At 46.6% G+C, this 24111-nt stretch overlaps 1 protein-coding gene across 11 annotated transcripts in view; it reads right to left on the bottom strand.

Moving 5' to 3' along the window:
- The window catches only part of AAK1 (AP2 associated kinase 1), a 221727-nt gene that overhangs the window by 64968 nt on the left and 132648 nt on the right, over nucleotides 1–24111 (bottom strand). For 7 of the 11 annotated variants that reach the window (XM_063932068.1, XM_063932070.1, XM_063932071.1 and 4 more), the window contains exons 15-17: nucleotides 9335–9492; nucleotides 7941–8057; nucleotides 4491–4589 (exon numbers count right to left, since the gene is read on the bottom strand). In XM_063932068.1, the coding sequence (XP_063788138.1) occupies nucleotides 4491–4589; nucleotides 7941–8057; nucleotides 9335–9492 (374 nt within the window). The remainder of the gene's footprint in view (nucleotides 1–4490; nucleotides 4590–7940; nucleotides 8058–9334; nucleotides 9493–24111) is intronic. The other 4 variants (XM_063932073.1, XM_063932069.1, XM_063932076.1 and 1 more) reach the window with 1 other exon arrangement.

Consider the following 24111-nt stretch of genomic DNA (forward strand, 5'->3'; position numbering starts at 1 on the left):
TTCAAATCTTTTAGATCTCACCGAGCCGTTTGGCTTCAGTACCACAATATAGTGTGGAATAATACCCCTTCCCTTGTTGTAGGAGGGGTACTTTGATTATCACCTGCTGGGAATACAGCCTGTGAATTTTTTTTCCAATACTGCCTCCCTGTCGGAGGGAGACGTTGGTAAAGCAGACTTCAGGAACTTGCGAGGGGAAGACGTCTCGAATTTCCAATGTACACCTGGGATACTACGTGTAGGATCCAGGAGTCCACTTGCGAGTGAGCCCACTGCGTGCTGAAACTCTTGAGATGACCCCCCACCGCACCTGAGTCCGCTTGTATGGCCCCAGCGTCATGCTGCGGACTTGGCAGAAGCTGTGGAGGACTTCTGTTCCTGGGAATGGGCTGCCTGCTGCAGTCTTCTTCCCTTTCCTCTAACCCTGGGCAGATATGACTGGCCTTTTGCCCTCCTGCCTTTATGGGTACGAAAGGACTGAGACTGAAAAGACTGTGTCCTTTTTTGCTGAGATGTGACTTGGGGTAACAAAAGTGGATTTTCCAGCTGTTGCCATGGCCACCAGGTCCGATGGACCGCCCCTTTATACGGCAATACTTCCATGTGCCGTCTGGAATCTGCATCACCTGACCACTGTCGTGTCTATAAACATCGTCTGGCAGATATGGACATCACATCTACTCTTGATGCCAGAATGCAAATATCCCTCTGCGCATCTCGCATATATAGAAATGCATCCTTAAAATGCTCTATAGTCAATAAAATATTGTTCCTGTCAAGGGTATCAATATTTTCAGTCAGGAAATCCGACCAAGCCCCCCCAGCGCTGCACATCCAGGCTGAGGCGATTGCTGGTCGTAGTATAACACCAGTATGTGTGTATATACTTTTTAGGATATTTTTCAGCTTCCTATCAGCTGGCTCTTTGAGGGCGGCCGTATCTGGAGACGGTAACGCCACTTGTTTTTATAAGCGTGTGAGCGCCTTATCCACCCTAAGGTGTGTTTCCCAACTCGCCCTCACTTCTGGCGGGAAAGGGTATACCTCCAATAATTTTCTATCGGAGGAAACCCACGTATCATCACACACTTTAATTTATCTGATTCAGGAAAAACTACAAGTAGATTATTCCCACCCTACATAATACCCTTATTTGTGGTACTTGTAGTATCAGAAATATGTAACACCTCCTTCATTGCCCTTAACATGTAACGTGTGGCCCTAAAGGAAAATACGTTTGTTTCTTCACCGTCGACACTGAAGTCAGTGTCCGTGTCTGTGTCGACCAACTGAGGTAAATGGGCGTTTTTACAAGCCCCTGACGGTGTCTGAGACGCCTGGACAGGTACTAATTTGTTTGCCGGCCGTCTCATGTCGTCAACCGACCTTTGCATCGTGTTGACATTATCACGTAATTCCTAAATAAGCCATCCATTCCGGTGTCGACTCCCTAGAGAGTGACATCACCAATACAGGCAATTTGCTCCGCCTCCTCACCAACATCGTCCTCCTACATGTCGACACACACGTACCGACACACAGCACACACACAGGGAATGCTCTGATAGAGGACAGGACCCCACTAGCCCTTTGGGGAGACAGAGGGAGAGTTTGCCAGCACACACCAAAAACGCTATAATTATACAGGGACAACCCCTTATACAAGTGTTTTCCCTTATAGCATTTTCACATATGTAATCATATCGCCAAATAAGTGCCCCCCCTCTCTGTTTTAACCCTGTTTCTGTAGTGCAGTGCAGGGGAGAGCCTGGGAGCCTTCCTCACAGCAGAGCTGAGCAGGAAAATGGCGCCGTGTGCTGAGGAGAATAGGCCCCGCCCCCTAAAACGGCGGGCTCTTCTCCCGGAGTTTGTGAGATCTGGCAGGGGTTAAATACATCCATATAGCCTCAAGGGCTATATGTGATGTATTTTAGCCATAAAAAAGGTAAAATACATTGCTGCCCAGGGCGCCCCCGCCAGCGCCCTGCACCCTCAGTGACCGCTGGTATGAAGTGTGCTGACAACAATGGCGCACAGCTGCAGTGCTGTGCGCTACCTTATGAAGACTGAAAGTCTTCTGCCGCCTGTTTCTGGACCTCTGGACCTCTTCAACTTCGGCATCTGCAAGGGGGGTCGGCGGCACGGCTCCGGGATGAACCCCAGGGTGAGACCTGTGTTCCGACTCCCTCTGGAGCTAATGGTGTCCAGTAGCCTAAGAAGCAAATCCATCCTGCACGCAGGTGAGTTTACTTCTCTCCCCTAAGTCCCTCGTAGCAGTGAGCCTGTTGCCAGCAGGACTCACTGAAAATAAAAAACCTAACTTAAACTTTTATTCTAAGCAGCTCAGGAGAGACACCTAGATTGCACCCTTCTCGGCCGGGCACAAAGATCTAACTGAGGCTTGGAGGAGGGTCATAGGGGGAGGAGCCAGTGCACACCACCTGATCCTAAAGCTTTTATTATTGTGCCCTGTCTCCTGCGGAGCCGCTAAACCCCATGGTCCTGACGGAGTCCCCAGCATCCACTTAGGACGTTAGAGAAATGGAACTTGCCGAAAAAAAATCTGGACAAAGAGAGAGAGAAAGAGAGAGTAAATGTTTCCTTCTGATGCCTCTCTTAAGCTATTGTACACTAGGGACTGACAAAGCATCCATCCCTTCTGTCCCTGGAACTTTGCGGTGAGAGAAGAACCACCAACAACTAATAATTACTCGGACTGTGTCTAATTCATAACTAATCTATTGAAAACTAGATATATCAATACAAGTTTAGACACTGCTGTTGATAATTACTGGACTCTCACAACCATTATCTTAGGCCACAGTACTTAAGAGGCAAAATATGTGGAGTTGAGCTGGTCTAATCACATGCAGCTATCTGGAGCAGAATATAATGTTTATGGACTAATGTTCAGCAACTGAAACCACTAACTACTTGGTCTGTATGGATGTTACACAACAAAGTATTAACAACTAATATTCACTAGTTATAACACAGGTTGAGAATCCCATATCCAAAATGCTTGGGACCAAAGTATTTTGGATATTGGATTTTTCCGGATTTTGGAATAATTGCATACCATAATGGCGATGGGACCTAAGTCTAAGCACAGAATGCATTTATTTTTCATATACACCTTATACACACAGCCTGAAGGTCATTGTAGCCAATATTTTTAATAACTTTGTGCATTAAACTAAGTGTGTGTACAATCACACAATTCATTTATGTTTTATATACACCTTATACACACAGCCTGAAGGTCATTAAATACAATATTTTTAATAACTTTGTGTACAATAAGCCATCAGAAAACAAAGGTTTCACTATCTCAGTCCTACTCAAAAAATTCCGTATTTCTGAATAGTCCGTATTTCGGAATATTTGGATATGGGATACTCAACCTGTAATAACATTAATCTGTTGAAGATTGGATAGATTAGTACAGGTTACTTTCAGCTGTTTCATATTTACAGGATTCTAACATCTAATGTCCAAGGCCACAAGATCTAAGTGGCTTATTCACATTATGACTGTTCTAATCTAGTAGTTACTTAAATGCAATATGTTTTTAATTGGTTTTAAGTATATATGTTATACTGAATTATATTGTGCTATACTGAATTATATTATTTATTAAAATATATATATATCTGGACAAACAGCGCTTCCTAGATCTCCATTTTTGTTATATATAGCGTGTCTCTACAAATACTAAGAGGGAAGTTATGCATTATAAAGGTGCCACCAGAGCTATGCCTAAAATAGTTTTTTTTTTTTTTTTTTTTTAAATACACCTTTAAGCGGGGGGGATTTCAACAGAGGGGATCGTGTGCAGACTCTGGGTGGGTTCTCTCCACCTGGAGTCTCTGGCAGGGTGCCAGAATCTACTGCGCATGCGCAGGTCTCCGGAAACTTGGAGCCCGTCATGTTCCTGAGTCTAATCACTACTGCGTATGCGTGGCGGCCATTATGGTGGCGATTTTTGCCGCACCCGATGCGGGATTCTGGAAAAGTAAGTAATAAAACATGGGTGCAGTGTGTATCCAGGGGCTCATGTGTACCGCACACATTGCACCCATTATAGAAATGTTAATGCATTTAAGAATGTACCCCATTTAACACATTTAAAAATCTCCGTTTTAACACATTTCAATGTCTTGACAAGGGTGCCATTGGGACATCCTTTTCTTTATAGTTTTTGAAACATCCTGTGGGTCTGGCCAGTGCAATGGTCCATTGTTACACAAGGAACAAAACAACCACATACTTCCAATCCACGGCAGTATATCAGGGTCAGATTTTTATTTTTATATAAAGAAAGTATTTTCTGATTATTAGAGACGAACTATTTAATATTTATACAGCCTGTTTGCAAAGGTGGGCAAATCTGATGATGGGAACATTGCAAGTACAAAATAAAAGTGACAGACACACATAAATGGGACATCATACAGCACACAACACTTTCCTCCTCTCTGTGTTTTTACCTGGGGTGTCAGACAGAGGAAGAGGTAAGAAGGGGTCTGGCGTTTTGTGCAGCGGAGGGCTGGAATCCTGCCCCTGCACGTCTAGAGGTTTATCCACAGCTGGGCATGAGAAAGAGAGAAAATAAACAGAGAAAAAACAAACAGGAGAGGAGAGAAAGACAGGTGAGAAGATAGAAGTAAAGCTACAGACACATACAGAGCCTCCACGATCCAATCTCCACCTTTATTGTAATTAACTGGACATATAGGGGTATATGCAATTGTGGTCGAATTCCCGAAATTGGCGAATTTCGGGTCATTTTCGACCAAAAAAAAAAATTCGCCTATGCAATGCAGTGCTTTCCGACCAAAAAACGGACTTTCAAAATTCGACTTTTTGAAATTCTACTTTTTGCAAATTCGACTTTTCTGCAATGATACAAGTGCTGCAATTCGACCAAAGCATATTCAATTCAAGTTTGGAAATTCGACAGCAGTGCTTTTAGACAGCAAATTCGTCATTTTCAATCCGCCACACTTTGGAGGGTGAAAACAAATAAAAAAATTTTAAACATGTTTTTTTTGGTGTTTTTTTTTTGGGGAATAGCAGATCTATTTATATTAGAAGGGATTAGGTACTTTTTTTTTTTTGGGGGGAGGCACAAATATTATTTATATATTTTTTAAAATATTATTTTTTTTTTATTGCTGGAACGGTAAAATCAGAAAAAAAAATGGCGTGGGGTCCCCCCTCCAAAGCATAACCAGCCTCGGGCTCATTGAGCTGGTCCTGGTTCTAAAAATGCGGGGAAAAAATTGACAGGGGATCCCCCGTATTTTTAAAACCAGCACCGGGCTCTGCGCCTGGTGCTGGTGCCAAAAATACGGGGGACAAAAAGAGTAGGGGTCCCCCGTATTTTTAACACCAGCATCGGGCTCCACTAGCTGGACAGATAATGCCACAGCCGGGGGTCACTTTTATGCCGTGCCCTGCGGCCGTGGCATCAAATATCCAACTAGTCACCCCTGGCCGGGGTACCCTGGGGGAGTGGGGACCCCTTCAATCAAGGGGTCCCCCCCCCCCCCAGCCACCCAAGGGCCAGGGGTGAAGCCCGAGGCTGTCCCCCCCCATCCAATGGGCTGCGGATGGGGGGGCTGATAGCCTTTGTGATAAAAAAAAGATATTGTTTTTTCCATTAGTACTACAAGTCCCAGCAAGCCTCCCCCGCAAGCTGGTACTTGGAGAACCACAAGTACCAGCATGCGGGAGAAAAGCGGGCCCGCTGGTACCTGTAGTACTACTGGGAAAAAAATACCCAAATAAAAACAGGACACACACACCGTCGACAGTAAAACTTTATTTCACACTACCGACACACACATACTTACCTATGTTCACACGCCGACATCGGTCCTCTTCTCCATGTAGAATCCACGGATACCTGAAAAGCAAAGTTCAATATACTCACCTCAGGGTCCAGAGATAAATCCACGTACTTGGCAAAAAAAGAAAACGCAAATACCCGCTCCAGAACGGACTGAAAGGGGTCCCATGCTGACACATGGGACACCTTTCCACGATTGAGACCTGTCAGTGACAGCTGTCACTGACAGGTCTCTAAGCCAATCAGGAAGCGCAACTTCGTTGCGCTCACCTGATTGGCTGATCGCTGTGACAGCGCATCGCACAGCTCCCTCCATTATATTCAATGGTGGGAACTTAGCGGCTAGCGGTGAGGTCACCCGCCGGTCAGCGGCTGACCGGCGGGTGACCCCACCGCTAGCCGCAAAGTTCCCACCATTGAAAGTAATGGAGCGGCTTTGCGAGGCGCTGTCAGAGTACAGACGGCGTCCAGCCAATCAGGTGAGCGCCACGGCAGTAGCGCTTCCTGATTGGCTGAAGGGACATCAGTGACAGGAGTCACGTGATGTCCCGGCATTCGGGGAAAGGAGTCTAATGTGAAAACATTGGACCCCTTTCATTAGTCCGGTGGATCGTGTTCGGTTTGTTTTTTTACAAAGTACGTGGATTTACCTCTGGACCTGGACCTCTGGACGCTGGAAGGTGAGTATAATTTTTTGACAGGTACCCTCGGATCGTCGGAGATCGTTGCAGTCGGCGTGTCAACACAGGTAAGTATGTGTGTGTCGGCGTATGAAATAAAGTTTTACTATCAAGGTGTGTGTGTCCTGTTTTTATTTGGGTATTTTTTTCCCAGTAGTACTACAGGTACCAGCGGGCCCGTTTTTCTCCCGCATGCTGGTACTTGTGGTTCTCCAAGTACCAGCTTGCGGGGGAGGCTTGCTGGGACTTGTAGTACTAATGGAAAAAACAATATCTTTTTTTTTATCACAAAGGCTATCAGCCCCCCCATCCGCAGCCCATTGGATGGGGGGGGACAGCCTCGGGCTTCACCCCTGGCCCTTGGGTGGCTGGGGGGGGGGGACCCCTTGATTGAAGGGGTCCCCACTCCCCCAGGGTACCCCGGCCAGGGGTGACTAGTTGGATATTTGATGCCACGGCCGCAGGGCACGGCATAAAAGTGACCCCCGGCTGTGGCATTATCTGTCCAGCTAGTGGAGCCCGATGCTGGTGTTAAAAATACGGGGGACCCCTACTCTTTTTGTCCCCCGTATTTTTGGCACCAGCATCAGGCGCAGAGCCCGGTGCTGGTTTTAAAAATACGGGGGATCCCTGGCCGATTTTTCCCCTGCATTTTTAGAACCAGGACCAGCTCGATGAGCCCGAGGCTGGTTATGCTTTGGAGGGGGGACCCCACGCCATTTTTTTTTCGGGTTTTTCCCCGTTTTTTCCCGTTTTTTAAAATCGCGGCAAAATCCGCCAAATCGGACGATTTTCGCCCGCGACTCTGGCGAATCCGTTTTTCATTGCATATGGTGAATTCCGGAAGCCACCTTCCGGAATTCACCTGGCGAATTTGGTCGAATTGAAAAAACGGCGATAATTGCCGCGAATTCGCCCGCTATTGCATATACCCCATAACATGCAGAGCTGTAACTACTTGTCTCAGTGGGTCTTTCTTAGACTGCCCTGAACTATAGGAAATGAATGAATAATTGATCGCCAGTGTGAAGTGCAATCTACGCTCCATTTTTTAGTTTACTTTTTGGAACTAAATTCCTATAATTCTCATTTTTAAATGCGGTCATCTGGAAATGTGACATTTATTTATTATCCTGAGTGACAAAATGTTGAACAACTACTGGCGTAGTCAGTGAGATTACTGTACCCACATAATGTGTTAAGTAAATCCTTAAAATATGACCTGTTTGGGAGTTGCATGATGTGAGTGCTGAGATACCCTGCTTTATAAAGAAGCAGAACATCATTCATGAATCTGCTGTCTCCATACTGTATGTGTTTTGATTGTCTGAATCTAGCATATTGTCAATTACTTATGGTAATCCTAAGCCAGATGACCAAAGAGAAAATGACGTGCGAGTAGTTACCTGCTCCACTGGAGAACAGAGAAGGTCCAAAAGCATCTGCCTGAGACACAGCAGGGGGAGCTGGAAAGCCTGACAGGAGGTCCTCTGCTGAGCTGTTCAGTTGCTCCGGAGCTTTACCTAGCAGGGAACAAAGCGGCTGGTGATACACTGTACCAATCAGACTGCACACGGACATCAGCCTCACAGGACATTTTCTCCATTATAGTGTGGAGATAAACTTAATTAAAAGCTAAATGTAAGTGGTAGCAGTATAATACCACCTTACTTCCTTCCAGATCTATAGTTTCCAAATGAATCCTTGGTGTGCTGTAATCAGCGCTGCGGCTGGAAGCAGTTGCCGGGCAGTGGGAGATGTGACGGGCGGTGAGAGCGCTAGCAGGTCTGAGTGCTTCTATCTGAAGGTGATGACCACCAGAGGCTGAAATAAACCGAGCTCTGTAAGGCAGTGGTGTCTGCCCTGCCTCTTGAAAAAGCTGCCCTGCTGTGCAGTGATACGCATGAGGTTTGCAGGGGTACTACACTATTCCTGGTGGACGCTGAATATTCACTTCATTGCCACATGATATACTGGCGCCTGACCCACGGGTAATAACTATAGCCAGGCACCACTGCCCTACAGAGCTTGGTTCATTTCAGCCTCCAGAGGTCATCACTTTGAGACAGAAGCACTTGGACCTGCTAGCGCTCTCACCGCCCGTCACACCTCCCATTGCCCGGCAAATGCTTCCAGATGCAGTGCTGATAACAGCACACCAAGGATTAATTTGGAGGCTATTAAGCCACTTATGGGCTCAGTGGTGAGATAGCACATGTATATCTGGCTAAATTCATTCACTCTGGTGACATACCAGCGGATCTGGCAGACTGTATAAAAACTGAGTGCCACCGCTGTTTCCCTATGGATGGCTAACCAAGCGGTAATACATCCTATACCACTGGACACCTAGTGCACTTTAAGTTCTATTCATTCAGCGAATAGGCTGTCTCATTTCATTCAATTCTGCATTTCTTGAATTTATTCTGTGAGATATATTACAGCATTTTTATATGTCTGTTAAGTGCATTTTTTATATTTATACCCCCGGGAGGTTAATACATTTTTAATAAATATTATTCATCTATATTCACAAGGTATTCGATACATTGTGCTTTTCGTTCTAAGAGGTTGGCAATCCTCTTTCCCAGGTGGCTGCAGATATACATTATTGTATCAGCACTATTCAGTACAGCGCCTAAGACTAGTTTCTGTTTTGTTTATGCTATGACATGGAAAACACAGAGTAATAAAAACAAAGAACCCTCTTCCCATCTTCAAAAACCAGAAACCCTAAAACTACTAAACCTACATGATCTATAAATGGAATTGCAACAACACTAATAAAACACATTCTTACTATCGCCTAGCTTAGCAAAGTCCTTATTGAGTAGTTCCTCTGCAGTGAGTTTGGAGAAGTTATCGTCATCAAACGGGTTCCAGCCAGAGGACTCTGGGGGGTTGTGGACATTCTGCTGTGAAGTTCTTGGTGACCCAGAGGGGGTTGTTGTAGCTGACCTAAGAAATTCAAAGACAAGAAGGGTACGAATTATTAAACCTATGATCTCAGGAGATTTAGACTGAACATATAAAAAAAAAAAAAAAGATAAAAAAGGGTATGCAGTCAAAATACCAGCAGTCAGAATCCAGACACATCCCAGAGGTAAGTTGTTGGCTTGGGGATAGGCACTATGGGGGTCATTCCGAACCGATCGCTCGCTGCAGTTTGTCGCAACGCAGGGGTCGGAACTGCGTATGCACCGCAGTGCGCTGGCGCATGGTGGCTTTCGTTACCTAGCGATTGCCTCTGAGACAGTGGCGGTCGCTAAGCGGGAGGGGGCTGAACAGCGGCGTTTAGGGGGAGCGGTCCGGCCAACGAAGGCGTGGCCGGACTGTTGGGGGGGGGGGGGGGGGGGCGGGCCGTGGCGGCTGCGTAATGTGTCACACAGTCGCTGCGGCCAGCGGGAGCGACGTGCAACTCCTGGTCAGCCGCAGGAGCTGTGCTGGCCGGGAGTTACTCCTCAAAATACAAAGGCATCGCCTCTGTGCGATGCTTTTGTATTTGAGCGGGGGGGGCGGCACTAACATGCGGGGCGGACTAGCCCTGTGCTGTGCGTCCCCCCGCATGTCTGAGTTTATGATCGTAGCTGTGCAAAATTTAGCACAGCTACGATCAACTCGGAATGACTCCCTATGTGGAGGGTTAGACTGAGGGAGGTAAGGGTTAGGGTTGGGCTGCGTGAAGGGGAGGTAAGGGTTAGGGATAGGGATCCCGATGTGGGTCTTCTGACTGCTGGGATTTCGTACCAAACCCTGTTAAAAAAGATGTGTTAAATTTATGTAACAGAGTAGGATGAAACCTATCTAAGGCACCCATTCAAGTAAATAAGGTGCCAAGGGGGTATTCAATTAACCCCATAGCAATTGGCAGATAAAATCTTTGCAGCGCAAGGAAAGATTATTTAATTAAATAGCCTTTATGCCATGTCTAAAAAGGAGGGTATCAGGTGCGAAAACCCACTGATTCTCTGTAAACTGCGGAAATCAAAGGGTTTATCCAGCGCGCGAACCCCTGGTTTTGCCATTTGGGCATTCACAAGTGGGGTTATCCCCGCTCACTGGATTGCTCCTGCACTGCATATTTATATTTTAAGATGAATTTCTTTTTTTCTAATATCTTTATTAATCTCCACAGTCAAATAAGAAGTTCCAGTGTATTTCTTAATGTTTATATTTATTCAAATAAGTAAGTTAAATGTTGCAACTTTTCAGAGGATTAGATACATTTGTATACTGGAGTTTAACAAGAGTAATAAGAGGATTTTAATACCTACCGGTAAATCCTTTTCTCTTAGTCCGTAGAAGATGCTGGGGATGCTTCAAGAACCATGGGGTATAGACGGGATCCGCAGGAGACATGGGCACACTATAAGACTTTGAATGGGTGTGAACTGGCTCCTCCCCCTATGCCCCTCCCCCAGACTCAAGTTATAGGAACTGTGCCCAGGGAGACGGACACTTTGAGGAAAAGGATTTATTTAATTATTTTAAACTAAGGTGAGATACAGACCAACTCACACCTCAAACACGCCGTACAACATGGCATTCAACAACAACAACGCATGCAACGGCATGACCAACAACAGTCACAGACTGACTGAACTCAATGCAACATGAGCGTAACTATAACCAGACTGCAGATACAGCCCGCATTGGGACGGGCACCCAGCATCCTCTACGGACTAAGAGAAAAGGATTTACCGGTAGGTATTAAAATCCTATTTTCTCATACGTCCTAGAGGATGCTGGGGATGCTTCAAGAACCATGGGGTTTATACCAAAGCTCTAGAACGGGCGGGAGAGTGCGGATGACTCTGCAGCACCGATTGACCAAACAAGAGGTCCTCCTCAGCCAGCGTATCAAACTTGTAAAACTTCGCAAAGGTGTTTGAAACCGACCAAGTAGCAGCTCGGCAAAGCTGTAACGCCGAGACTCCACGGGCAGCCGCCCAGGATGAGCCCACCTTTCTGGTAGAATGGGCTTTCACCGACTTCGGTAACGGCAATCCTGCCGTAGAATGAGCTTGCTGGATCCTATTACAAATCCAACGCGCAATAGTCTGCTTAGAAGCAGGAGCCCCAATCTTGTTGGGAGCCCACAGGACAAACAAACAGAGCCTCTGTTTTCCTAATCTGCGCCGTTCTGGCGACATAGATCTTCAAAGCTCTGACCACATCGAGAGACTTTGACTCCGCCAAGGCATCAGTAGCCACTGGCACCACAATTGGCTGGTTAACATGAAATAATGAAACCACTTTTGGCAGAAATTGCTGATGAGTTCTCAACTCCGCTCTATCAGCATGGAAAATCAAATAGGGGATTTTGTGAGACAAAGCCGCCAACTCAGACACTCGCCTTGCAGACGCCAAGGCCAACAACATGACCACTTTCCAAGTGAGGAATTTTAACTCAACCTTGCGCAAAGGTTCAAACCAATGTGATTGCAAGAATTGCAACACCACATTAAGGTCCCATGGTGCCACTGGGGGCACAAAGGGAGGTTGGATGTGCAGCACGCATTTTACAAGGTCTGAACTTCTGGAAGGGAGGACAATTCTTTTTGAAAAAAAGATCGACAAGGCCGAAATCTGTACTTTAATAGAGCCTAACTTTAGGCCCGCATCCACACCTGCTTGTAGGAAATGGAGCAAACGCCCCAGGTGAAATTCTTCCGTAGGAGCCTTCTTGGATTCACACCAAGACACATATTTTCTCCAAATACGGTGGTAATGCTTTGCCGTTACTTCTTTTCTAGCCTGAAGTAGTGTAGGAATGACTTCACTGGGAATACCCTTTCGGGCTAAGATTTGGCGTTCAACCGCCACGTCGTCAAACGCAGCCGCGGTAAGTCCTGATACACGCACGGCCCCTGTTGTAACAGGTCCTCCCGAAGAGGAAGAGGCCAGGGATCTTCTATGAGCAACTCCTAAAGATCTGGATACCAGGCCCTTTTTGGCCAATCCGGAACAATGAGGATCACCTGAACCCTTGTTATTATAATATTAGCGTTATACCTGTGTTAAACCGAAGGAAAACAGAGAGGAAACAACAACACACCAAAACTACGACATTTGGACTGCCTTAATGCATCAAAAGTATGTAATTCATCTTATGCATATTATCTGTCTTTAAAACCAAGAAAAGACAGCCCCAATCTGCTCACTACAGTTCTCTCTTATGCAAACTCATGTATGTTTTTGATGTAATGATTTGCTTGTAGTTGGCATTGCATGTGTGGGGAAGTTGTTCAGTGAAACAGCTTATTACTGCATGCTGTCTGGTGTTTACTTCCTTTGACCATTTGGCCATTATGGACAGGTGTACCATATCTTTACATTTAGTGAGGTGTAATCGTGGTGTAAAGGACAGAGTGTGATTCCTGATTAGTGAAAAAAAACAAAAACAAAAAAATAAACACTGAACAACATCACCAAACAGGTAATTTCAACTTTAAACTTGACATTTATTTTGTACTGTCTGGACATGGCTACTAATAACAGATGCAAAGACAAAATTCTTAAAGCTATGTGTGCAAATGCTAGGAGCTTAGGAGACAAAATTCCAGAGCTAATTGCGATAATGACAAGGGATAACCTGGATATTGTCGCAATTACTGAGTCATGGTGCAATGAGAATCATGACTGGGACATAGCTATACCAGGATACAATTTATTTAGGAAGGATAGAATGGGAAGAATAGGAGGAGGGGTAGCAATGTATGTGAAAAAAAGAATAAATGCTACTTTAATACAAAATGTTGAGGACAAAACTGAGGCCCTTTGGGTCACCACAGAAACCGGGGAGAAGGACATTATTCGCATTGGGGTGATCTATAGACCACCAGGCCAGGGGCAGGATTTGGACAGGAACCTATTGTTGGACATCTCTAAAATGGCTTTAAAGGGAGAAGTCATAATCATGGGAGACTTTAATTTACCTGATGAAAATTGGGAGGGGTCCTTTGCAAGTTCAGCTACAAGTGACAAATTTCTAAATTCCTTACAGGGAGCATCTCTCAAGCAATTGGTGAGGGAGCCCACTCGCAAAGACTCAATATTAGATTTAATTCATACAAATGGTGACAGGATATCAGACATATATGTGGGTGAGCACCAGGGATCCAGTGATTATCAAGCAGTATGGTTTAGTATAAAGACAGGATCCAACTCCTGTCACACAAAAACAAAAGGTGTTGGATTTTAGAAATGCTGACTTTGCAAAAATGGGGAGATGTTTCAGTGATTCATTGGCGGACTGGAGGAACTTGGAAGGGGTGCAGGAGAGGTGGGAAAAACTGAAAAGTGCAATACTAAGGGCAACAGACCTTTGTATCAAAAGGGTTAGGAAAAGCACCAGGAAAAGGAAGCCAGTGTGGTTCACAAAAGAAGTATCAACTAGTGTGAAAGCAAATAAGATGGCTTTTAGGAAATACAAACAGACTCAAAATAATAATGACAAAGAGGTGTATCTTGACAGACGGAAGGATGCTAAGAAAGTGATCAGACGTGCAAAGGCAGAAGCCGAGGAGAAAATGGCCCAGTCAGTAGATAAAGGGGGCAAAACGTTTTTTAAGTATATAAATGAAAGGAGAAAATCAAATGGAGGAATAATAAGACTTAAGACAGAGAGTGAGAATTTGGTGGAGGGAGACAAGGCAATAGCAGATCACCTAAATCATTATTTTTGCTCAGTATTTACTACAGAAGGAGAAGGAAAGGGGCCAGAGTTAAGTTGCAAGGACATTCATACCACCATTAACAGAATTATTTAACCAGTCACTAAATACAGGTGCCATTCCAGAGGACTGGAAAAGAGCAAATGTAGTTCCACTGTACAAAAGTGGAAGCAAGGAAGAAGCAAGTAACTACAGACCAGTAAGCCTTACATCAGTAGTAGGGAAAGTAATGGAAAAACTACTAAAAGAAAGAGTTGTGGAACATCTTAAATCAAACAACTTACAGGATCCAAAACAGCATGGATTTACTGGTGGGAGATCATGCCAAACAAATCTTACTGACTTTTTTGACTCTGTGATGAAAATAGATCAAGGGGAAGCTGTAGATGTAGCATATCTAGACTTTAGTAAGGCATTTGACACTGTCCCACATCGCAGACTGATAAATAAACTTGAAAGTGTGGGGGTGGATTATAAAATAGGTAAATGGATAAGAAACTGGTTGCAGGATAGGAAACAGACAGTTGTAGTAAATGGAGTGCAATCTATGGAGGGAAATGTTACCAGTGGAGTACCCCAGGGATCTGTACTCGGACCAGTTCTCTTTAATATCTTTGTTGGTGACATTGCAAATCGTATTGAAGGGAAAGTATGCCTTTTTGCAGATGATACAAAGATATGCAACAGGGTAGACACACCAGGAGGGGTAAAACAAATGATTGATGACCTAGCTAGACTTGAAAAATGGTAAAGAACATGGCAACTACAGTTTAAGGCTAAAAAAATGCAAAATCATGCACTTGGGTCTCAAAAACCAAAAGGCTAAATATAGTATCAAGGGTACTATAATGGAAACTACTGAGGAGGGAAGGGATTTAGGAGTCACTATTTCAAGCGACTTAAAGGCAGGAAAGCAATGCAACAAAGCAATGAGAAAGGCAAGTCAGATGCTTGGTTGCTTAGGAAGAGGAATCAGTAGCAGGAAAAGAGAAGTAATAATGCCACTGTATAGGTCATTGGTGCGGCCTCATCTGGAATACTGTGTCCAGTTCTGGAGACGATATCTCCAGAAGGATATAAATACATTAGAGAGTGTACAAAGAAGGGCAACTAAAATGGTGCATGGCCTACATCACAAAACTTACCCGGAAAGGCTACAAGATCTTAACATGTATAGTATGGAGGAGAGAAGGGAAAGGGGAGACATGATAGAAACTTTCAAATATACCAAAGGTTTTAACAAAGTTCAGGAGGGAAACATTCTTCAAAAGAAGAGAAGTATTAGAACTCGAGGACATACACTGAAACTGGAGGGAGGCAGGTTCAGGGGAAATTTAAAGAAAAAATACTTCACAGAAAGGGTAGTGGATAAGTGGAATAGCCTCCCATCAGAGGTGGTAGAGGCTAAGACTGTAGAGCAATTTAAACATGCTTGGGATAGGCATATGAATATCCTTACAAAGAATTAAGGTTCAAAAAGGGTTGAGATTACCTAAAGGATAAAAAAAAATAAGAATTTACTTACCGATAATTCTATTTCTCGTAGTCCGTAGTGGATGCTGGGGACTCCGTCAGGACCATGGGGAATAGCGGCTCCGCAGGAGACAGGGCACAAAATTAAAAGTTTGACCACTAGGTGGTGTGCACTGGCTCCTCCCCCCATGACCCTCCTCCAAGCCTCAGTTAGGATACTGTGCCCGGACGAGCGTACACAATAAGGAAGGATTTTGAATCCCGGGAAAGACTCATACCAGCCACACCAATCACACTGTACAACTTGAGATCTGAACCCAGTTAACAGCATGATAACAGAGGAGCCTCTGAAAAGATGGCTTCCAACAATAATAACCCGATTTTTGTAACAATAACTATGTACCAGTATTGCAGACAATCCGCACTTGGGATGGGCGCCCAGCATCCACTACGGACTACGAGAAAATAAGAATTTACTCACCGGTAATTCTATTTCTCGTAGTCCGTAGTGGATGCTGGGGACTCCGTCAGGACCATAGGGAATAGCGGCTCCGCAGGAGACAGGGCACAAAATTTAAAAGTTTGACCACTAGGTGGTGTGTACTGGCTCCTCCCCCTATGACCCTCCTCCAAGCCTCAGTTAGGATACTGTGCCCGGTCGAGCGTACACAATAAGGAAGGATTTTGAATCCCGGGTAAGACTCATACCAGCCACACCAATCACACCGTACAACTTGTGATCTGAACCCAGTTAACAGTATGATAATGTAGGAGCCTCTGAAAAGATGGCTCACAACAATAAACAACCCGATTTTTTTGTAACAATAACTATGTACAAGTATTGCAGACAATCCGCACTTGGGATGGGCGCCCAGCATCCACTACGGACTACGAGAAATAGAATTACCGGTGAGTAAATTCTTATTTTCTCTGACGTACTAGTGGATGCTGGGGACTCCGTCAGGACCATGGGGATTATACCAAAGCTCCCAAACGGACGGGATAGTGCGGATGACTCTGCAGCACCGAATGAGAGAACTCCAGGTCCTCCTTAGCCAGGGTATCAAATTTGTAGAATTTTACAAACGTGTTCTCCCCTGACCACGTAGCTGCTCGGCAGAGTTGTAATGCCGAGACCCCTCGGGCAGCCGCCCAAGATGAGCCCACCTTCCTTGTGGAGTGGGCATTGACAGATTTAGGCTGTGGCAGGCCTGCCACAGAATGTGCCAGTTGAATTGTGCTACAAATCCAACGAGCAATAGTCTGCTTAGAAGCAGGAGCACCCAGCTTGTTGGGTGCATACAGTATAAACAGCGAGTCAGATTTTCTGACTCCAGCCGTCCTTGAAATATATATTGTCAATGCTCTGACAACGTCCAGCAACTTGGAATCCTCCAAATCGCTAGTAGCCGCAGGCACCACAATAGGCTGGTTCAGGTGAAACGCTGATACCACCTTAGGCAGAAAATGAGGACGCGTCCTCAATTCTGCCCTGTCCGAATGGAAAATCAGATATGGGCTTTTATACGATAAAGCCGCCAATTCCGACACTCTCCTGGCTGAAGCCAGGGCCAGTAGCATGGTTACTTTCCATGTAAGATATTTCAAATCTACCGATTTGAGTGGCTCAAACCAATGGGATTTGAGAAAATCCAAAACTACATTGAGATCCCACGGTGCCACTGGGGGCACAACCGGGGGCTGTATATGTAGTACTCCTTTTACAAAAGTCTGGACTTCAGGAACTGAAGCCAATTCTTTCTGGAAGAAAATCGACAGGGCCGAAATTTGAACCTTAATGGACCCTAATTTGAGGCCCATAGATAATCCTGTTTGCAGGAAATGTAGGAATCGACCCAGTTGAGATTCCTCTGTCGGGGCCTTCCTGGCCTCACACCATGCAACATATTTTCTCCAAATGCGGTGATAATGTTGTGCAGTCACCTCCTTCCTGGCTTTGACCAGGGTAGGGATGACCTCTTCCGGAATGCCTTTTTCCCTTAGGATCCGGCGTTCAACCGCCATGCCGTCAAACGCAGCCGCGGTAAGTCTTGGAATAGACACGGTCCCTGCTGAAGCAGATCCCTTCTTAGAGGTAGAGGCCACGGATCTTCCGTGAGCATCTCCTGAAGTTCCGGGTACCAAGTCCTTCTTGGCCAGTCCGGAGCCACTAGTATCGTTCTTACTCCCCTTTGCCGTATAATTCTCAGTACCTTGGGTATGAGAGGCAGAGGAGGGAACACATACACTGACTGGTACACCCATGGTGTTACCAGAGCGTCCACAGCTATTGCCTGAGGGTCTCTTGACCTGGCGCAATACCTGTCCAGTTTTTTGTTGAGGCGGGACGCCATCATGTCCACCATTGGTCTTTCCCAATGGACTACAATCATGTGGAAGACTTCTGGATGAAGTCCCCACTCTCCCGGGTGAAGATCGTGTCCGCTGAGGAAGTCTGCTTCCCAGTTGTCCACTCCCGGGATGAACACTGCTGACAGTGCTATCACATGATTTTCCGCCCAGCGAAGAATCCTTGCAGCTTCTGCCATTGCCCTCCTGCTTCTTGTGCCGCCCTGTCTGTTTACGTGGGCGACTGCCGTGATGTTGTCCGACTGGATCAACACCGGCTGACCCTGAAGCAGAGGTTTTGCCAGGCTTAGAGCATTGTAGATTGCTCTTAGTTCCAGTATATTTATGTGAGAGACGTTTCCAGGCTTGACCACACGCCCTGGAAGTTTCTTCCTTGTGTGACCGCTCCCCAGCCTCTCAGGCTGGCATCCGTGGTCACTAGGACCCAGTTCTGTATGCCGAATCTGCGGCCCTCTAACAGATGAGCACTCTGCAACCACCATAGCAGAGAGACCCTTGTCCTTGTCGACAATTTTATCCGCTGATGCATCTGCAGATGCGATCCGGACCATTTGTCCAGCAGATCCCACTGAAAAATTTGTGCATGGAATCTGCCGAATGGAATCGCTTCGTAAGAAGCCACCATTTTTCCCAGGACTCTTGTGCATTGATGCACAGACACTGTCCCTGGTTTTAGGAGGTTCCTGACGAGTTCGGATAACTCCCTGGCTTTCTCCTCCGGAAGAAATACCTTTTTCTGAACAGTGTCCAGAATCATCCCTAGGAACAGCAGACGTGTCGTCGGGATCAGTTGGGATTTTGGAAAATTCAGAATCCACCCGTGCTGTTGGAGCACTACTTGAGTTAGTGCTACTCCGACCTCCAGCTGTTCTCTGGATCTTGCCCTTATCAGGAGATCGTCCAAGTAAGGGATAATTAATACGCCTTCTCTTCGAAGAAGGATCATCATTTCGGCCATTACCTTGGTAAAGACCCTGGGTGCCGTGGACAATCCAAACGGCAGCGTCTGAAACTGATAATGACAGTTTTGTACCACGAACCTGAGGTACCCTTGGTGTGAAGGGCAAATTGGGACATGAAGGTAAGCATCCTTGATGTCCAAGGACACCATAAAATCCCCTTCTTCCAGATTCGCTATCACTGCTCTGAGTGACTCCATCTTGAACTTGAATTTTTGTATGTACAGGTTCAGAGATTTAAGATTTAGAATAGGTCTTACCGAGCCGTCCGGCTTCGGTACCACAAATAGCGTGGAGTAATACCCCTTTCCCTGTTGTAGAAGGGGTACCTTGATTATCACTTGCTGAGAATACAGCTTGTGAATGGCTTCCAATACCGTCGCCCTGTCTGAGGGAGACGTTGGCAAAGCAGATTTTAGGAACCGGCGAGGGGGAGACTTCTCGAATTCCAACCTGTAACCCTGAGATACTACCTGCAGGATCCAGGGGTCCACCTGCGAGTGAGCCCACTGTGCGCTGAAATTCTTGAGGCGACCCCCCACCGCCCCTGAGTCCGCTTGTAAGGTCCCAGCGTCATGCTGAGGCCTTTGCAGAAGCCGGGGAGGACTTCTGCTCCTGGGAAGGGGCTGCTTGCTGCAGTCTCTTACCCTTTCCTTTGCCTCGGGGCAAATATTGGAATCCGCATCGCCTGACCACTGTCGTGTCCATAGACTTCTTCTGGCAGATATGGACATCGCACTTACTCTTGATGCCAGAGTGCAGATATCCCTCTGTGCATCTCGCATATAAAGGAATGCATCCTTTAATTGCTCTATAGTCAATAAAATACTGTCCCTATCCAGGGTATCAATATTTTCAGTCAGGGAATCCGACCAAGCCACCCCAGCACTGCACATCCAGGCTGAGGCGATTGCTGGTCGCAGTATAACACCAGTATGTGTGTATATACTTTTTAGAGTATTTTCCAGCCTCCTATCAGCTGGATCCTTGAGGGCGGCCGTATCAGGAGACGGTAACGCCACTTGTTTGGATAAACGTGTGAGCGCCTTGTCCACCCTAGGGGGTGTTTCCCAGCGCGCCCTAACCTCTGGCGGGAAAGGGTATAACGCCAATAACTTCTTTGAAATTAGCAGTTTTTTATCAGGGGTAACCCACGCTTCATCACACACGTCATTCAATTCCTCTGATTCAGGAAAAACTACAGGTAGTTTTTTCAGACCCCACATAATACCGCTTTTTGTGGTACTTGCAGTATCAGAGATATGCAAAGCCTCCTTCATTGCCGTGATCATATAACGTGTGGCCCTACTGGAAAATACGTTCGTTTCTTCACCGTCGACACTAGATTCGGTGTCCGTGTCTGGGTCTGTGTCGACCGACTGAGGCAAAGGGCGTTTTACAGCCCCTGACGGTGTTTGAGACGCCTGTACAGGTACTAACTGGTTTGCCGGTCGTCTCATGTCGTCAACCGACTTTTGCAGCGTGCTGACATTATCACGTAATTCCATAAACAAAGCCATCCATTCCGGTGTCGACTCCCTAGGGGGTGACATCACCATTACCGGCAATTGCTCCGCCTCCACACCAACATCGTCCTCATACATGTCGACACACACGTACCGACACACAGCAGACACACAGGGAATGCTCTGATAGAAGACAGGACCCCACTAGCCCTTTGGGGAGACAGAGGGAGAGTTTGCCAGCACACACCAAAGCGCTATAATTATATAGGAACAACCTTATATAAGTGTTGTTTCCTTATAGCTGCTTAAATATATATAATATCGCCAAAAAATGCCCCCCCTCTCTGTTTTTTACCCTGTTTCTGTAGTGCAGTGCAGGGGAGAGCCTGGGAGCCTTCCTAGCAGCGGAGCTGTGTAGGAAAATGGCGCTGTGTGCTGAGGAGATAGGCCCCGCCCCCTATTCCGGCGGGCTCTTCTCCCGGTTTTTCTGAGACCTGGCAGGGGTGAAATACATCCATATAGCCTCATGGACTATATGTGATGTATTCTTTTTAGCCAGAAAGGTATTAACATTGCTGCCCAGGGCGCCCCCCCCAGCGCCCTGCACCCTCAGTGACCGCCGGTGTGAAGTGTGCCTGAGCGCAATGGCGCACAGCTGCAGTGCTGTGCGCTACCTCATGAAGACTGAAAAGCCTTCAGACGCCGGTTTCTGGACCTCTTCTTACTTCGGCATCTGCAAGGGGGTCGGCGGCGCGGCTCCGGTGACCCATCCAGGCTGTACCTGTGATCGTCCCTCTGGAGCTAGTGTCCAGTAGCCTAAGAAGCAAATCCATCCTGCACGCAGGTGAGTTCACTTCTTCTCCCCTAGGTCCCTCGTTGCAGTGAGCCTGTTGCCAGCAGGACTCACTGAAAATAATAAAACTATCAAAACTTTTACTCTAAGCAGCTCTTTATGAGAGCCACCTAGATTGCACCCTGCTCGGACGGGCACAAAAACCTAACTGAGGCTTGGAGGAGGGTCATAGGGGGAGGAGCCAGTACACACCACCTAGTGGTCAAACTTTTAAATTTTGTGCCCTGTCTCCTGCGGAGCCGCTATTCCCCATGGTCCTGACGGAGTCCCCAGCATCCACTAGGACGTCAGAGAAATAGAATTATCGGTAAGTAAATTCTTATTTTCTCTGACGTCCTAAGTGGATGCTGGGGACTCCGTCAGGACCATGGGGATTATACCAAAGCTCCCAAACGGGCGGGAGAGTGCGGATGACTCTGCAGCACCGAATGAGAGAACTCCAGGTCCTCCTTAGCCAGGGTATCAAATTTGTAGAATTTTACAAACGTGTTCTCCCCTGACCACGTAACTGCTCGGCAGCGTTGTAATGCCGAGACCCCTCGGGCAGCCGCCCAAGGTGAGCCCACCTTCCTTGTGGAGTGGGCATTTACAGATTTTGGCTGTGGCAGGCCCTGCCACAGAATGCGCAAGTTGAATTGTGCTACAAATCCAACGAGCAATCGTCTGCTTAGACGCAGGAACACCCAGCTTGTTGGGTGCATACAGTATAAACAGCGAGTCAGACTTTCTGACTCCAGCCGTCCTTGAAATATATATATATATATATATATATATTTTTAAGGCTCTGACAACGTCGAACAACTTGGAGTCCTCCAAGTCGCTAGAAGCCGCAGGCACTACAATAGGTTGGTTCAGGTGAAACGCTGATACCACCTTAGGGAGAAACTGAGGACGCGTCCGCAGTTCTGCCCTGTCCCAATGGAAAATCAGATATGGCTTTTGTACGAAAAAGCCGCCAATTCTGACACTCTCCTGGCCGAAGCCAGGGCCAGTAGCATGGTCACTTTCCATGTAAGATATTTCAAATCCACCGATTTGAGTGTCTCAACCAATGGGATTTGAGGAATCCCAAAACTACATTGAGATCCCACGGTGCCACTGGAGGCACAACCGGGGCTGTATATGTAGTACTCCTTTGACAAAAGCTTGGACTTCAGGAACTGAAGCCAATTCTTTCTGGAAGAAAATTGACAGGGCCGAAATTTGAACCTTAATGGACCCCAATTTGAGGCCCATAGACAATCCTGTTTGCAGGAAATGTAGGAATCGACCCAGTTGAAATTCCTCCGTCGGAGCCCTCTCCTTCAGGATCCGGCGTTCAACCGCCATGCCGTCAAACGCAGCCGCGGTAAGTCTAGAGGTAGAGTGCACGGATCCCCCGTGCGCATCTCTTGAAGTTCCGGGTACCAAGTCTTTCTTGGCAAATCCGGAACCACGAGTATCGTTCTTACTCCCCTTTGCCTTATAATTCTCAGTACCTTGGGTATGAGAGGCAGAGGGGGGAACACATACATTGACTGGTACACCCATGGTGTTACCAACGCGTCCACAGCTATTGCCTGAGGGTCTCTTGACCTGGCGCAATACCTGTCCAGTTTTTTGTTGAGGCGGGACGCCATCATGTCCACCTTTGGTTTTTCCCAACGGTTCACAATCATGTGGAAGACTTCTGGATGAAGTCCCCACTCTCCTGGGTGGTGATCGTGTCTGCTGAGGAAGTCTGCTTCCCAGTTGTCCACTCCCGTAATGAACACTGCTGACAGTGCTATCACATGATTTTCTGCCCAGTGAGAAATCCTTGCAGCTTCTGCCATTGCCCTCCTGCTTCTTGTGTCGCCCTGTCTGTTTACGTGGGCGACTGCCGTGGTGCTGCCCTACTGGTTCAACACCGGCTGACCCTGAAGCAGAGGTCTTGCCAGGCTTAGAGCATTGTAAATTGCCCTTAGCTCCAGTATATTTATGTGAAGTGAAGTCTCCAGGCTTGACCACACTCCCTGGAAATTTCTTCCCTGTGTGACTGCTCCCCAGCCTCTCAGGCTGGCATTCGTGGTCACCAGGACCCAGTCCTGAATGCCGAATCTGCGGCCCTCCAAAAAGGTGAACACTCTGCAACCACCACAGAAGAGACCCCCTTGTTCTTGGAGACGGGGCTATCCGCTGATGCATCTGAAGATGCGATCCGGACCATTCGTCCAGCAGATTCCACTGAAAGGTTCTTGCGTGGAATCTGCCGAATGGAATCGCTTCGTAAGAAGCCATCATTTACCCAGGACTCTTGTGTATTGATGCACTGACACTTTTCCTGGTTTTAGGAGGTTCCTGACTAGCTCGGATAACTCCCTGGCTTTCTCCTCCGGGAGAAAAACCTTTTTCTGAACTGTGTCCAGAATCATCCCTAGGAACAGCAGACGTGTCGTCGGGCTCAGCTGGGATTTTGGAAAATTTAGAATCCACCCGTGCTGTTGCAGCACTACTTGGGTTAGTGCTACACCGGCCTCTAACTGTTCTCTGGATCTTGCCCTTATCAGGAGATCGTCCAAGTAAGGGATAATTAATACGCCTTTTCTTCGAAGAAGAATCATCATTTCGGCCATTACCTTGGTAAAGACCCGGGGTGCCGTGGACAATCCAAACGGCAACGTCTGAAACTGATAGTGACAGTTTTGTACCACGAACCTGAGGTACCCTTGGTTTGAAGGGCAAATTGGGACATGGAGGTAAGCATCCTTGATGTCCAAGGACACCATAAAGTCCCCTTCTTCCAGATTCGCTATCACTGC

Source organism: Pseudophryne corroboree, chromosome 6 (assembly GCF_028390025.1).
Source record: "Pseudophryne corroboree isolate aPseCor3 chromosome 6, aPseCor3.hap2, whole genome shotgun sequence".
In the NCBI taxonomy this organism is placed as follows: domain Eukaryota; kingdom Metazoa; phylum Chordata; class Amphibia; order Anura; family Myobatrachidae; genus Pseudophryne; species Pseudophryne corroboree.